Raw genomic sequence first — 18260 nt, forward strand, 5'->3', positions numbered from 1 at the left:
CTAATTAATTGAGAAAATAGAAACAAGCTTAATCTGATGCAGAAAGAAATTATTTCGAATGACGTAGAATGTGAAGGAGTGTGGGAAACCTTTCATCCCTTTAAAGTAAAGTAAAGTAACAACGTCTAAAAAGCACAAATTCGCAGATTACTGCAGACAAATGTTTCAGCGTTTCAGGGAACGCCTTTCTCAATGCAAAACGTAGTGAGTTTATGGATGAAAATGAAAAGACATCCGACAAAAGCTTTTCATCCATAAGCTCACTACGTTTTGCATTGAAAAAGACGTTCCATGAAACGCCAAAACATATGTCTGCAGTAATCTGCGAATTTTTTGCTTTTTAGAAGTTATTACTTTACGTTACTTTACTGTTCAGCACAAAGGTATTTATTTATCTTTCATCCCTTTGTTTGGCAATCTATGTTAAATTTTAGCTTAAAAAATTTATTATAAAAAAAAAAAAAATTCAAAATTAAAAAAAAAAACGTTCCGAGGTGCAAACTCCCAGAGCTCGAAGTAATTTTATACCAAATATCAAGGCTGTAGGTGCTATAGGATTTCCTGGATGCAGGCCCACCAAAGACATCCTTTCAGAATTTCTTAATCATTACCTTTTCTAATATATTGAGAAAACTAATGCATGCATATTAATTATAGATGCATAAAGTATGACAAATCTTGTTCTTTGTTGAACGTTCACTTAGAATATTCAACAACTCTATACAGAAAATAGTAATTACTTGATTACTAATTCCAGTTTCAAATTCAGTTATAGACTATGACAAAACATTAAGACAGGAGTATAAGTCAAACAAATTATATAAAGGAAAACTTTAAATGTTTTTTCACAAAAATATTTCCAATATGCTTTAAAGGCTCTTTCTCATGCATCTTCAATCAAAACAGTATTTACATTTTGTATGAAATGCATCATGGGTGCAAGTTCTGAAATAAGGCTAAGGCAGAAAATAGTTTAAACTGAACAATTTCCCTCTATTATTGTTATTTTTTTTTAATCCGTCATAAAAATACAGCAATTAAAATTTGGTTGCATAAATTTCAACTGCATTTCAAAGCAAGAAAAAAAAAATTTTATATTCGATTTTTTCATTTATGGCAACCCATTCTAAGATCTTACACCCATGACACACCATAAAGTGAAATTTTCTTGTTATAAAAATAACCCAGACAACATTTTTTTTTTTCATTTATCAGCAAATTGATTCGAAATGAAGACTTTGTAAAAGTATACTTAAAAAATTATGTACAGGAAACAGTATTTATGTGCTAAAATTAAAACAATGACACTAATTATTTCTATGAAATTCAATGTATCTGGAACTGTTTTACATTATAACTAGGAGCAAATTCAATAGTTACTTGCTTCTAAGCATAGGATTATCTGCTATTAGATGTGTGACTAAAAAATCAAAAAAAGTTTTACTACTTTCACTTTTGAAGAGTTAAAAGTTGAATCATTACTACTGAAGCGCTTCTTTGATTCTTTGACCTTTCAATGATACATTAAACTACACATAATTAGTATTGTTTTCATTATAAGCTGTGATCCCATTATAAAAAACAGGTGAAGAGAATGGTGTCCAGTTCAATCTCTGTCTAACATGGATGTTCGATACTTCTTAAAAAAATCATCATTAAAAAGAAAATGAGAGAAATAGGAATTTTACATGCAAGTATCACATATAAGTACAACAAAGTTATTGCACATTTCCATCTCCATATCGCATTTTTTTCTTTGGTCTTTTTTCAAAAAATATATGTGTTTGTTGATATTAACTTATTCAGGCGTTAACTTTGTTGGTTTAAAAGAGAACGGATAGACTCTTATAATTTACAGAGTAACATAAAATTGAAGTTAAATCTTGTACTCTTAACTTTTTCTTCACTAAAGATTTAAAAAAAAACAGAGAAAGTACATGTGTGTATATAAATAGATTAACTAACAAACCAAACAGAAAATTAATGCAAAATTGTTAGAAAACATGGGTAATTAAAACAAATGAGGTAGCTGCTTTGAGATTGATCTCGTCAGCAGTGTAAATCTCAAAGTATCAGGTCCCAGATCTACTGTCTGATCTCGAACTCGGCGACTAGCAGCTGCGAACGGTTCCAATTGAAAAAGGGGTGATTTTTTAAGGAAGCGCACTTCCCGATGCATTGAGTTTCTGCTTGCTTGTTACTTCCTTCTTGCTATCACCCCTGTTTTGATAAAATCAGAAAAGAACTGACGCATGCGCAAATTCGAGTAAAGTTTCGTGTTACAATATCGGACAGTACAAAGCATCATTAAAATGATAATTAGGCCCAAGCACCAAAAAATGAATTCTACCTGATACTTTGAGATTTCAACTGCTGAGGAGATCAATCTGAAAGCAGCTATTTCATTTCTTTGTCTTTGCTTTAACTACCCATGTTTTCTAACAATTTTGCATTAATTTTGTTTGGTTCGTTGCTTAGTCTTTGTTTACCACTACTAATTTTGTTCTTTACTTAATTAATATCTGCTTTGCACATTTTTAGCTCAAGGATTTTAAAGATTTTTTAGTCTATTCTTATTTATATCAAAAATGAAGCTATTAACTGGAAAAGAAAAACCATGAGACCAAACTCATCAGCCATGGAACACAATTTTAAAGCAACAAATTCCTTTTTTTTTTTTTTTAAAGAACTCTTGTTTTATAGTGATTATTTAACTATTTTTTGTTTTCTGTTTAATTTTGTTACTTAATTTTTTGTTGTATCACACTCACTAAGTTTATTATGAGTAATCACCAGTAATTATATACAATCACCAGTTTATCACAAGTAGTATATATTTTAAAACCAATGCTCTTCAGTACAAATGACTAGGTTTAAAAAAAGGGAATAAATTGTATAAAATAATGTATGGTTTTATGCATGAATCAGCAATCATATCCAAAATTATTTTTCCTCTAACGACCAATAAACCAATTCAGTGAAGGTGAAAAATTCTACTTTACAGAAAGCTTTTTCAATAACAAAAAATACTGCATGTAGACTCATATAAAAAGTTTTACATTTACTAAAAAAAATACTTAATACAAATCTTAGTCAATATATGAAAAATAATAATGAATTAAATACATCTACAGCAGGAAAATGAAGGAACAAACTTATGTGCTAAATGCTTCAAAACTAAGCTGTGGAGAAACTTAAGTGTTTAAATGTTCCAAACGTGATTCAAGGTGAACGTAAAACACCGAAATGGACAACTACTACTGATGGTGGGAAATAACACATTCAAACATAGCATAAAATTATGACAAAAATGCTAGATTTATAATGGAGATTCGTATATTTCAGCCCATTCTCCATTAAGATCAGTAGTAGTTACACTTTGAATTTCTTCAGCACCTGTACTTTCTTTATCTTGAGAGTTTTCACCTACGAATAAAAGAAAGAGAAAAAATATAAAATTATATAAATGCTCAATTTAATATTCAACTTCCTTCATTTCATTCTTCGTGCACTCTAAACTAATAATTTTTAAGGCACCTACTCATACAATGTTTTCACAAGATTATTTAGAAACCATTTTTTAAAAAAGAGAAAGAAATTGCTCCTTGGAAGTAAAGACATATGTACACTAGGGTGGATCGAAAAAAAACGAAATTTTGAATCTTAATTTGGAATACCTGCCAAAAGCTGTGCATGTGTAAGTACAACACACATGTAAAATATTATCAAGTTTGAACAACTCTTTGAGGGTCCTACCAAGGCTTGAATTTCTCCAAAAATAGAAAAAAAGGTCAATTTTCCAAAATTTTTATGGAAATACTAGTGTTTAAAATTTTTATTATAATACGGTTAAAATGCTTCCTTTGAACACTCTTTTCATGTATATTCACAATTATTTACAGTCTTTGCACCATTAAGTTCGCACATAAGCCGTTAAGTTTTGCGAAATTAGCCAAAAACTGACTTTTTTTAAGCTTTTTGGCACATCGCAATACTTCTCCTTTTAAAGTCCAGTTTTCTTTTTTACAACACCTATACAGAATGCAGTTTTAAACGGAAGTTGAGTTAAACTTTATTACATTAACAGCCCAGCATCCACTAAAAACAGGTGATTGCACTTCGAGTTCCATTCTACTTTTTTCATCTGCCGAGCCACATGTATTAAGTATAAATTTATCATTCATTTTACAATAGAAGTAAACTATCAAATTATTTAGTTGTATTCAGGGTTGGCCGGATTGGACCCAATTAGGTTGGACCCAATGGGTTTTTTTGAAAAAACCCATTTAAAAAAACCCATTATTTAGCCCACTTTTGGGTTTTTTAAAATTTTCTGAGAACTTTTTTTAAAAAAATAATTAATTTAAATACTTTTACAATTTAAACTTCTTTTTTATTTCTTCTTCACAATAGGCAATGGACATAAAAAATGAGTTTTGAACTTTAATAGTATTTCTTAACTCTTAAGGGCATTAAAAAATGCTTCAGAGATTTCAAATAAATATATTTAACTTTTTTCCTTCAACTGGTCAATAAGGAACTCAAATTATCTTGACTAAGTCCTGTCACGTCAGATTTTCACAATATTTGCAGATTGTACAAAGGATACTACTTTAGCTAAAAGGCTCTCATGTGAATTATTTTCTGAAAACCAACACGTCACAAAACTCGAATAAACAAGGTATATTTTTTAGAAATTAACAGGTTTTACAAATGGTCGGACAGAAAACGGAATAGGATGTACAGTATTTTCATTATCTTATGAAAAAGTTTAATATTTCTTACTCTGAACACAGAAATAGAAAAACAGGCAACATAAAATTCAAAGAAATGTCTTGATTAAGCTGGAATTCAGTAAAAAGGGATTGACTACTTGATAAACTACTTGAGGTTCTACAGTAGTTTTGCATAACAAAATGAAATACAATAAAGTAAAAAAAAAATGTCGAAATTAAAAACGAACAAATAAACAATAGATTTTATCACTCAAGAAGTAACTTTGCCTTAACTGTTGGTAATCATGGAAACTAAAGAATCTGAAACTTCACCATTCTTGAATTTTGTTGTCTTTTATACCTTTCTTCAGAAAACGCTGAATTTTCCAGCTTTTTTTATCAAGACAATTTTTGTGCTTTGTCCATATACTTATGCTACAATATGCTACGAGTACCCCACCTTTCCCCTAAAAAAAGACAAAAAAACCCACATTTCTTTTAAAAAAACCCAGCTTTAGTTGGGTTTTTTTGGGTTTTATTTAAAAAAAACCAAAAAACCCTGGGTCCATGGGCTTTTTTAAAAAAACCCGGGTTTTTGCCAACCCTGGTTGTATTAACTAAAAAAAAATAGACAGAGGTGCATTGGTTACAAAGAATGTATATTTACTCACACACAGTCGCTCTGACATTTAAGCATCAATATTTCACAAAATGAGGGACTTGAAAAGTATCAGTTAGTTAAAGCCACAGAAAATAGTCAGTTCGTCACATCCATTCATGAAACCTCTTTGAAATCATTTTTTGATTCAAACGATGACATGATACTTTGAGATTTGATTTTTGCTCTTATGAAGTCATCTCTTGCCGATTGACTAATCACAAACAAAGAAGCTTCTGTCACCATATTAGCACAGCGTTCCACCAAATGAGTGTGACAGGGGAACTAAACGTGTGACAGGGGAGCAAAATTGGCGTTGATGTTTTCAATCTATTGTTGAAGACTTTCATTAGATATGCTAGCTAAAATAGGAGAAGGGGTGGCAGTTATTGCACATTCTTGCCGGTTGATAACATCAGAGTAGTCTAATGCATTTAAGTTAATCCTTAAATTATAGAGTTCTCTTATTTCTTTATGAACAGAAACTACTTGTCTGGCCTTCAAAATCTTCGCAAAGCCAGTTCTCTGATGTACTTCGTTCATCAGTGATCACTGTTAAGAGAATATTTTTCAGGTGGCAAAAATAGGCATTTCTTTGAATGACAGGATCAATAAGTTTTTCAGATTTTCACTTACGTACGAGATGCTGTAATAACACTGATGAGGAACAGCAAAGTTTTGTTTCCATTCCAAAAGAAGAAAAATTTGCAACGGCTATACTCCCACCAACAGAGCCATCAACATTTTTTGGCGTTGACGTCACCTCAAAAGTGGAATAAATGAGGCTTTCTCTGCCAACGCTATCAAGAGTGTGCTACCAGTACGGCATTTCTCACAAATGTGCGATGTGTTGCAGTGATTGATTCAGAAACATTACAGGATTTTGGTACTGTGTCAAATAATTATCGCTCTAAAGTCTTTGATAGGAATAAAATTCGAAAACAGCGACAGAAGTGTCACAGGTGTCACAGATGAAGTACATGCTTCTCTTCAAAACCTGCAAACTAGAAGTGAAAGGGTTTGAAAAGTACATTTTTCGATAGCCGAAAGACAAAACTATGACAAAAAAGAAATGGTTGGAAACAGATACCATAGAAGAACCATAAGCGAGGAATCCATGGTTGAAAAATCCAATTCTCTTAATTTGGGTCAGCAACTTCTGCAACGGGAAAACATGTCGCGACAGCAATGTGATTTTTGAACTGAAAATTTGTTTAAGCCTTAAGGATCTTTTAGCTTTTGACTGTGATGGCACGCTCACGAATACCAGAAAAAAGAACGGTGCGATTGCAGCCATAGAGAATAAAATTGGACATCCTGTCCCATGGTTAATCTGCGAACTGCATACGAGCAGCCTTTGCGTCACCTGTTCACATTACTTGATTGTGAAACTGCTGGTGCATGTGAATTTTCGCAGGACCAATAAATAAATTGCTAGACAGATGCGACAATTTACTACTGGTCCAGTTTGAAGCAATTACGTTCTTTGTCGTAGGTGCTGGGCTGTTAATATAATACAGTGTAATTTCATTTCCATTTAAAACTGCATTCTGCAGTCATTGCAAAAAAAAAAAGAGGTCTTTAAAAGAAAAAAATATTGCAATGTGCAAAAAAGCTTTAAAAAAGTCAGTTTTTGGAAATTTCAAGAAATTTTACCAACAAATTATTACAATTATTTTGAAGATACATGAAAAGTGTGTTAAAAGGAAACATTTTAATGGTATTAGAACAAAAATTTTGAACCTTATTATTTTCATAAAAATTTTGGAAAATTGATCTTTTTTCCTATTTTTGGAGAAATTCAAGCCTTGGTAGGACCCTCAAGGAGTTGTTCAAACTTGATAATGTTTTACATGTTTATTGTTCTTACACATGCACAGCTTTTGGTGAGTATTCCAAATTAAGATTCAAAATTTCATTTTTTTCGATCCACCCTAATGTACACTGTACATATACAGAGCTCCCAACAGATTTTGCCCAAAGAAAAAAACGGGACTTGTGCAAAGTCCAAAAAAAAGAGGGGGCCTTTATTTCAAATTTTAACTAGTATGTTGTGGCCATCACGAAACTTTCTTCTATATTTTTCCTTTTTCTGATCCCTCCCCATGCTTGACGAGGAAGCAATATTCCCAACAAAAACAAAATTACACATGCAAAAACTTGACGACTATCCCAATGTCTGAATTATTGCAAAAGCAAAGCAAAGAGCGAAAATTGAAAGTTATTTTAAAAGCCTTGCTTGAATTAATTACAAATATTTTATTTGTTAACAAACATAAGATGGCAACAGTTAAAAATTTTAAATCATTGAGATAATATTTCCTATCATTTCCATACAATTAAAATCACGAGAAATACGCAGACGACAATTTATTACGATTTATCTTTCTTATTGTTGCATTAATAAAAATATTTTTATTCGCAAAAAAAAAAAAAAAATCAACACCTCTTAGAGCGATCGGCGTTAAAATAGAACCAAAGCCTGTTTACATATGGATTCACATATATTCCAAATTTCAACCAGAACGTAGCATTACTTCTTGAGATAGGGCACTCAAAATGGAAAAAAAGAACGGGTGATTGCGCTACCCCCCTTTTAGCTGTTGACACAAAACTAAAATCAGTTCTTATACCCACTAAGGGCTACTTGCCGATAAATTTTTCTTTCATTCCGTTCATTATTTCTTGAGATACAGCAGTCACAATTGACGACAAAAAACGTTCTACAGCTCAACCCCCGTTTGAGTTATTGACACCAAAATTCAATCAGCACCTGTTCCTGTTAATACCAACATATGGACCAAATTTTGTTTGATTCCGCCAGTAACTTCCTGAGGAATAGCAAGCACGCGTAACTCGAAAAACGTCCCATTGCTCCACCCCCCTTGGAGGAATTCGCGCCAAAAACTAATGGGCACAAGTTCACATAGGGGCACATATGTGTACTAAATTTCGTTCGATTTCATGCGGTAGTTTTTGTTGTAGAGTGGCCACAAAAAACTGGTCACACACAGACGTGACACACATACATACACACACACATACATACATACACACACACATACACACACACACACACACAGACAGACAGACATTTTCCAAAAATGGTCGAAATGGACTCAGCACACCTCAAAACGTTCGAATCCGTCAAAATTCGAAATTCGAAAATTTGCACGAATCCAATACTTTCTTCCATATATTAGATATAGAAGAAAGTAAAAATATATCAACATAGTGCTAACCACTGGAGAACAGGGAGAAAAATAATTTAACCCACTTTAAAAGAAATGCAATTTACATACAAAACAGAAATTGTAGGAACTTTGCTACAATGAAGAATTCAAAACCAAATTTAAACCTTTTTGAAAATACAATCCATTACAATATACCCAAGAGCAGCCGTTTGGTTTTATAGAGTATTAAGAGCAATAAAGTTTATGTTAAGTAAAAGTCAGGGTTAAATGATTTTGGTATAATTGCTGGCATTTGTGAATGAAGAAACGGGATCTTTTCTTGAAAATTAATATTTAAAACCTTATTTGGTCATTGGTAGGCTGTTCAAGTCATCGTCCAAGTTGAAAACATTTAATTTTCAGAAGTTTGGTCAAACTTCTTGACTTAGGAGCTAAGTAAAATTTTCTGATTATTTCCTACTTTCCCATTAGTAGCCAGTGTATATTTCATGAATAGAGAAACAATACCCAGTAGACAAAAATCTTTCAATTGAATTGAAGGCCCTTTTTATCAGGAAGCACCCTGCTTTTTTTCATCTGGATGAAACACTAATTCAAAGACTTATTTTCTTTAAACGACATTTCAAATATGCAAGTATTCTTTCATAGATCAAACAAAACATTGATGATGTTTATTGCTCATGCTTCATTTAAGCAATTTTTTCTTCCCCAAAATTTTTCATACTAGCTTCAATTTTTGATTTACTGAAATTGTACAAATATTACAATATTTTTCTTCTAATGGGGCTGCGTTACGCTCTTCAGCCTTTTGCAGACCTAGTGTGATCCTCTTGATATAGCCTCTAGTCTTTCTTGTGCCACCATTAAGACGAGGAGGTCAATGACATAGTGAATTTTGATGCCCAGTTTCCACCAGATGGAGGCACCTGTGCTCTCTTTGCTGCAAAACTGCACTAGAGATTTAATTTTTCCAAGGGCATTCAAAGCCAAACAAATACCCCAAGGCATCTTTTACATGTCACATAAATATTATAATACTTGGTGCACATTAAACACAATCAAGTTTGTAAAAGTTTTTTTGTTCATTAGCAGCTTAGAGATAATTTTAAGAATAGAAAAATATAACTGATAATATTCACAAAATAATGCCAATACAATCGGCGAATACATCCTCAAAGTTAAAGACATTTTATAAGTGAACAATTTTAATTTCATCAGGGATGTTTTTTTTTTTCCTCCTTCCGTCGTTCCTTGGGAATGAGCAAAATAATTTTTAAGTTAAATTTTTTTAAGTTAAAAAACCTCTCCTAATTGTATGTGCTAATAAAAAGAAATACTGACCTTGATCATTTTCAATAGTTGGTTCATCTTCTTCATCACTCTCATCACCTGAAAAATATCATGTAAATAAATACGCAATTACAATAGTATGAATTTGAAAACAACAAAAGGGAAAAGAAAGAGTCAGAAGTTATTTCGAGTTATAAACTGACCTGGTGAGTGAAATTTCTTTACCAAGAGTTTTGAGTTATTGATTTCTAAAATATGAACATATCCCACATCAAATTATCATTTTACAACTTTTAAAGAGAGAAAGAAATAGCTTCAGCACATGCATTATGCATCACTAATCTAGGAGCATGCAATTTTGACAAAACTCAGGTCAAATGTTATTGCAAATAGAGTAAAATTTCTCTGAAAATGACCCCACTGAGTTGTGGAAGTTAGCTATGTAATGCAGTTCAATAAAAGCAATGCTAATTATATAGAAACTAGCAAACTTCTGCAACTATAGAATGTCAAGTTTGGAGAAATTACTTTGCTAAATTTTCTAACTGTTTATTACCTAAACCTTGAAAATTAAAAACTGATTTCTTCTTAAATTTCATCAATAAGGCATCTAGTCGGGAAGTTGTTTCAAAAGATAAATGAAATAGCCACTAATAATAATTAATCAAAAAAGAAAAGAAAAGCAAAAAAAAAAAAGCCAGTGAAATTGAAAAAATAACAAAATTAGATGGTTCTTCATGTTTTCAAACTAGCTTAAAAATCATAATCATTGAATGTAAAAAAAAGATGAAAGCATTTTACACACATTTTATTCGGAAGGAAACAAACTAAATGGGCTAAACCAAAAGCTAAAAAAACTGCTGTTTATTAGCTTTACTCTTCATATGGTTTACTTTAATTCTTCATATACAAGATAGGTTTTTATAATTTTCTTTTCTACAGTGAATTGTGTTTTTTAAAAAATAATTTATAAGAAATGCAATTTGCAGTACTAAAAAACTTCTACTAAAAATATTGAGCAGTTTCAAAGCATGAGTAAACATATTCATATAACATGTAAAAAATATTATAACATGTATATATTATATAACATGTATAATATAACATGTATATATTATAAAAAATACTCTTGTACTAAGAAATGCTATAGGGGACAAGGGTTTCCTAATGAAATTTACAAAATTGATGTATTCAAAAAATTGAGTGCAGTCATTAGTTTTATATCCAGTTGCATAAAACTCAACCTAATGCATATTGCTAAGACGTGGGGTGAGGTATAAAAAAGTTACATAAAACTGTACTTTCTGTCAGCTGACAATAAATAAATAATATGTGACAAAATGAATAATTTAACTTCAACCTCAAAAATCTGTTTTTCTTCTTGACACACAAAAATGAAAGGTATAACAAATTATGAGAGCATTAAACATTTTTTTAAAAAATCATTCAATAGTAAGAACTAGAAGGTAGTCATGCATGAATGACTTAATAATTCACATTCATGTAAGGGAAATTAAAATTTAACTCTTACCTTTATCAAGAGCGATTCAACAAAGAAATATTTTAATTTCAATTTTTTGAAAAATTAGAAGTAACAAAATTTTACAAAAAAATAAAGTATTATAAAAACTTAAAACTCCAGAAATCATTATATTTCAAATACACATTTTAGCTGCCTACAATACAAAATATAGATGAATAATTTTATTTGAGTGAGATTTAGTTTTATTACTCAGTTGGGTGAGCCTAAAAACCAATTTCCATTCTAGCAGCTATTTTGAAATCTTGGAGAAGAAAACTGAGAAATTATTTATCCCTATTTAGTTGATTAATAATCAGGTAACTAGTATAAAATATCTTGAATGCATACCTTGCTAAATGCTTTTTTTTTTTTTTTTTTGTGTGTGTGTGTGTGTGTGTGTGTGAAAATTACGAGTTTAGAATAAACAGGTGAGACCTATACATTGTTTATGATACATTTATGGGGGATGGGGATATACATTTTGATTTCCCCACCCCTCTTACTTTTTTCTCTGACTTTACTGCGTACATTTTTCATCATGAAAAAATTTTAACACCTTTTCTGTTTATCAAAAAAAAAAAGAGAAAAATTGATTTTTTGAAGAAAACTAAACTCTTTAGACCTTGTTCGGGACACCTTAATATTTTTTGATTCAGATTAATTTTTTATGTAATATATGGGCCGGTAGAGGCTTTCAAAAAAGTTTTTTTCGACACACACTATTGTATATATACAAAATAGAGATAGACTACGGTGCCGTGAGAAAATTCTAATTCTTCAAAGAGTGCCGATAATCGGAAAAGTTTGGGGATTCTTGGTCTAGCTCATTATTTGACTATTTCAGTCTCAGCATGCATTTACACATTCATTAGAGTGAATTAAAACTATTTAAGTGTATTATCAAACTATGCCAAATGTACATGGAGCAACGACCTGTCTCCTACTTTGGAGCCTTACATCGGTACCGTCTACAAAAAGGTGTATTGCTTCTCAATGTTTGTTTTATTGAAAATATTTTTTTACTATATAAATATTATTGTAGCAAATAAATGTACATAAATGTATTAACTCTTTACGTTGGTGATTTAAAGTTCAATTATTACAACATTTTTTTCATAACTTATAACATTGATTCCCAACCAGTGGTTTGTGAACCCCTATTGGTTCCTAAACCACCAGCTGGAAATCTATGAAATAAGATATTAAGTAAGTCATGTTTTTTTTTTTTAAATACTTGGCATTAAATTACCTACATAGTTGTCTTATGCATAGGTACAACAAAATCCATATTTATGTTATTTTATTAAAATAACTAAAATATGTGTTTTATTAAAAAAATTAACCGAAAATGGATTTATATATAATAATCCAAAACATTTTAATGTAGCAGAGCTTCTTTTCTTCTATGCATGCTTTTTAAATAAGATGGGTTTACATTTTCCTCTTAAACTTTTTAAGAGATTAACTCTAAAAAAAATAGGATGCTGTGGCCATCATGAAATTTTCTTCCATATGTTTCACACAAATGCTTAGCACTTACATAAACTCAACCATCAAGGGCTTCTACCTAACAGAGTTTCAAATTTATGCATGATGTCAATCAGGTTTGTGAAATTTATTGCGGCAAAATTTCTAAAGTATGCATTATTCAGGGTTGCCAACCTAGGAGAAACAATTTGAGGAGCATCTGTGGTGATTTTGAGGCGCATTTTGAAATTTTGCGAAGTAACTCGGTATTTTGCATAAAATTCAGTAAAAAAATTAAAACCACTTATCTAAAAATATTTTTGAGTTTTGACAATAACTTTAAGCTCTTGTATAGAAAAAGAAAACAGCTTTAAACACTAGGGTAAACTCTCCAGTAACAGACAGTCGTAAGTTTGGATTTAAATAATAAGAATTCTAGGTGGGTAAAACTGATGTTGCTGTGGCCCATGAATACGGTGCAACCATCTAGTGTTTTCGAAGTGAATTTTATGAGTCAATTGGTATTTACAAGGCAGTGTTAGAAGGTTATGAACAGCCACCACCAAGTCTGCCGGTGTTTCAGGAATTCATTTGAACTTAATAAGGTTTTAAATCTAAAAATAAAGAACTTTTGCACATTTTGAAGAAAAAAGGAGAATTTTGTCTATTACTCATCCTTTTCTCAACCTATCTGTTAGTGGGTATCATCAGATTTTCGATGTCTGTTACTGAGTGTTGGACCTTTTTTTCGAAATTGAGCAAATAAAAATAGAATTAACTAATTAAAAGGATCTAGAAGCAGCCAAACCTTAGATAATATGAATAGCATGAAAGAAAAATAGTTTTAAAAGTCTAAAAACATTAAAAGGCTCAGAAAATTGAGTTAATCTGAGAGTGATGTCTTAAGCATGTCCATGTCTGTTACTGGTGCTGTTACCCTATGTCAAACTTGAGAACACTTGACCGGGAAATGCGGAGTAAAATAACTTTAATGCAGAGTTGCGGAGTTTGGCAATTTTTGCGGAGCAGTTGAAAACCCTGATTATTGCAACTGGTGTATTGTGCAGCAACTCAAGTCAAGTAAAGTCATAGAACCATATGTAGCTCAATAGTAGGTGCTCATTACGGAAAAACTTTTAACTACATCACCCTCTGTGGAGTGACTGGCACTGTATTTGAATCAACATCTGCTCACATTGTGGGCCATTGGAACAGCAATTTTAGTTTCAAACCCAATATTGCTTCTTAAGACAGGAAAATCATGCAAAGCAAGAAAAATGCTTGACTATGCCATTCTTTCTGTAGTCACTGGTGCAAAAATTATTCAGCACCTGTTTTCATTGAGGTACACTTGGATACAAATTTTTCATTGAATCCTAACACCACTTCTTTATAAATCACAGCCCGGCTTTTCAAAAAAAAAGAAGGATGCAGTCAGATTTGAGAAATTGGTGCTAAAAATTAATCAATACTTGTTCTGATTCAGGTTTACCAGTATATTAATTTTAAAGTTACTAGTTATAAAACAAAGCTGCTAAATAATATAAAGCTGAATAGTAGTCAAAATTAACAAGAAAAACTTTGATTCTGCCATATCTCTTGGCGTGATTGGCACCAAAAATTAATCAGCATCAGTTTGCTGCAGGTTTAATGTCTACCAAATTTTGTCTGATTTCATCATTTTGAGAAAGAGCGCTCACAAACAAGTGCTCTCCAACATACAGACAGAGGTTTTCAAAAATGGTTTTAAATGTTTTGAGATCCATTAAAACACAAAAATTCATCCAAATTTGAAATTCGAAAATTTTTAAAAGTCCAATATTTAAGGCTTTTAGCACTAAATGCATGAGAAAAGTCTTTAGGGACCAAAAGAAAAGAATAAGGGACAATGTCTAGATTTCTTGAGCAATATAAGAAGAATGGCCCTAGATACACAAGTCTCTAATGCTGAACAACTTCATTCTCTTTGAAAACATGGTTTGATGTAAATAATCAAAAATTAACATCTAATGAAAATATTTTTCTTGTTTACTCTAAAAGTGTAATGAAAAAAACTGAGGAGTATTTGGACTAATTAATTGCATTTACTGTTAGTTACCATTTAGAGTATGTTCATTGTACTACAAGTTAATTCAGTTAATTGTGTCTCCAATATATAAAGATAGTACAAAAGCTCTGGACTAACTTTAAAAATGTATTTTGCCAGTTAAAACTATTAAGATAAAGCACTACATCATTCAAAATGTTTACCAATGTAATCCAACTTGTCTGGCCTTAAACTATTAATGCAATAATTCTGTCGGGAAATTTCAAGAAGAGATGAATCCAATTCTAATGCTTCCAACTCAACACTAGTACCTTTAAACAAATATATATATATATATAAAATATCCAAGCCAAATACCAAATATTAAACAAATTATATAAAAAATAATGATGATAAAAAGGAAAATTGCAAACAGCTATTTAATAGGAAAAGACAAAGTATGAATCCAGAGCTCATCAGCTGTGGAGGATTCAATAAATATGGTCAAAAGACCAAAAAATTTAACTATGAACTAAAAGAGTGTTTAAGCTCCAGTACATGCAATATAGAGTAACATTGGGCAAATACACCACATGTTAAACTATAAACAATAAACAAGAGCTCAATTCTTGTAGAAGAAGATGAAAAGATATGCTTTATCTCAATCATTCAAACAGATACATAACAATACAAGATTTAATTGTGACAAAGCAGTCTCAATTTTTCTCATTTTCAATCACTAAGTTCGATTAATTTTAATTTTTGTACTTTGTAATGAGATATTGCAACGATTCTATGCATTTGAGAATAATGCATGTTTGTTTGCTTGAATACTATATAAATCCAGTCTTACATGGATTTCAAGTTTTTGGTACAATTGTCAAAAGAATGAAGAATCTGTTCAGAATATTTGAACTCATTAATTAATTTATTTTCTTATTTTTATTTAAAGAATTCAGCTTTAAAAAAAGATAGAAGAAATCCTAAAATTTTCTCAACTAATTTTCATTACAAAGTCAAGAACTTAAAGCATATGGTGAAACTCTTTTGAAGATCTATGATGGTTCGGGTTCTTATACTAACAACTAAAACTAAACTGCTTTTAGGAGTTGAAATTGCAAGGTTTACATAGCTACAGTAAAACTAAACTATTCTGAAAATGCGAGAAACTTCAAATTTTAGGTACACGAAGTTTCCGGACAGTTGAGAGAGTGAAAATCTGAGCTCATTTTGTAATATTGAGTGTAATAATGCTACAAGTCAAAAAGAAAAATTTAATGTTCTTGATCGAAAATAGTAGCAACAATTAACGAAATTCGCAACTGCACCATTGAACATACCCATAATAATTGCCATTATAAAAATAGATCATTTTCATACGCAAGTAAGGAAATTATTTTCTTTTATTTCATTTTATTTTCAAAACTTTTATTTTAACTTTCATGCTATCTTTCTACAAATTAGGCCAGACTTACGTCATTGAGTAACAACAGACTAGTACAATTTAGTACAATTCGCAAAAAAATGGTATGGTATGATTAGTAGTTCACTTGCTATTATGGAATCCTGCGATTTAAAGAGAAGGCAGAACCTTCCAAACAGATGCATTGAAATTAAGAACACTACCCTCCAGCCTTATCCCATTTTTTAAGTCAGTTATAGTAGAACTAATGAACATAATCGTAGCAGAATTACTAGGACGTATTGTGGGAAAGGGCATTTCTTTTAACTATGTTCAAATTTTTACTCTTTTTATATTTTTCTTTTTAAAATGGGTTCTCTACAAATATTTTTTAGGATATATAAAGCATTTTTGAACTTCCTAAACATTTAGCATTACCTCCTGTTACAATCATTAATTTTCTGCCAGAAGAACGAGCTTGAACAGAATCGAGGCACGCCGTCACTGTAACATTTGTAACATGCTGACAACCGCTAACGTCAAGAAGTTGGAGGTAAGGGCAAAGAAGCACTAATGTCAATAGACCTGAAAAAAAAAAGAATTTACAGAGAACATTCTTTTAATATTCAAAGAATACTTAACTACAGCAATCAAATAAAAAATAAGCATATTAAAAATCATGAGTTTATTGATAACAGTTGAAAGAATTTTCAAATACTTTGTCCTACAGATATACTGACTTAATAAATATGAACTAATTAATTAAACAATTAGTTAAATATTTCCTTTTGAAAAATATTTCAAATTAAAACATTTCTAAGTAGAACTGTCTAAGCATGAAACCTTAAGTATTGAACTAAATATTTAAGTTTTATTTAAAATACTAGGGGGCTCTGCCCCCTGCTCGCTACTGCTCACCAACCTCCGAAGATTGCTTCACAATCTTATTTGATTCACGAAGATTTAAATGGTCAATTAAAAAGAAACAGATTAAAAATGCATTATGAGCTAGTTCCCTTTGGATCAAAAGGCACCCCTTACCCGGGTTTCAAAATAACTTGTACCAACTTGCAGAGCCGTAAGGGCAAAAGGGCTTCTGAGCATTGCATAACTGCAGTTTTGTACGTTTGAAAAGTCCCTTTCATATTCGTAGTCTCAAGTAATATATTTTGCTCTTTATCTCGGAGCTTGAATTGAGTTGAGCCTAAGATTTTCTGTTAAAACCGATACCCTTAAAGTTTGTGAATAAGAAAGAAGAAACTTGCGAATCCAAAAGACGTAACTATGGCAATGCCAAATAAAATAATTTTAATGGAGATGAAATTATTCGAACTTCATTTTTAACGGTTTGTAACTTTTTTCCCTTTGGAGATAGCTCAGTTTTTCGACCATTGGTCAAGTTAGATCTGAAGTTAAATAAGCCGCTATTTCCAGTGGTGTCAAAAAGGAAACTGTGGGACAATTCTTTCGCTTTCACTGATAGATTTCATGAAGAAAATAGTGCATAAATTTTAGCTAAGTCTAAAAAAGTTTGAGCTAAAAATGCAAATAACTCCAGCCGTTTTTATGTTAGAGCATTGAAACAAATTGCGTAGAACGCGGAAAATTCTACCCTTTCCAACGATATATAATATTAATATGAGAAGGAAATTTTTCACCCCTTTAATAGGCAATTTATGCGAAATTTGAGCTTAAAAAATTAATTACAAAAAAATAAAGTAATTTTGTACACAATTTCAAGGTTGTAGGTGCTATGGGGCGTCCTGGACGCACGTCCGCCACAGACTTCTCTCCAGGATTTCTTTGAAACCTTACTTTAATTTACTACTAGTGGTACCCGTACGGCTTTGCCCGTAGTTGAAAATCAAAAGGTCACCTGTATATTTACAAATAATGGATGACGAATTTCTCGCCAATTGGCTATGTTCATTCGCTCTCCCATTCTTCGCAATGATAATTTCGTAATTTACTCGTCCATCTTATGAT

General features: G+C 31.3%; 1 protein-coding gene across 1 annotated transcript in view; it reads right to left on the reverse strand.

The window, feature by feature from the left end:
• Nucleotides 1-2048: 2048 nt before the first annotated feature.
• Nucleotides 2049-18260, reverse strand: part of LOC129223236 (putative RNA-binding protein EEED8.10) — a 50323-nt gene continuing 34111 nt past the window's right edge. Inside the window, exons 18-21 of the mRNA XM_054857804.1 lie at nt 16713-16859; nt 15097-15204; nt 9909-9956; nt 2049-3426 (exon numbers count right to left, since the gene is read on the reverse strand). Of these exons, the coding sequence (XP_054713779.1) occupies nt 3320-3426; nt 9909-9956; nt 15097-15204; nt 16713-16859 (410 nt within the window). The 3' untranslated portion in view covers nt 2049-3319. The remainder of the gene's footprint in view (nt 3427-9908; nt 9957-15096; nt 15205-16712; nt 16860-18260) is intronic.

This window comes from Uloborus diversus, chromosome 1, assembly GCF_026930045.1.
Source record: "Uloborus diversus isolate 005 chromosome 1, Udiv.v.3.1, whole genome shotgun sequence".
NCBI lineage: Eukaryota > Metazoa > Arthropoda > Arachnida > Araneae > Uloboridae > Uloborus > Uloborus diversus.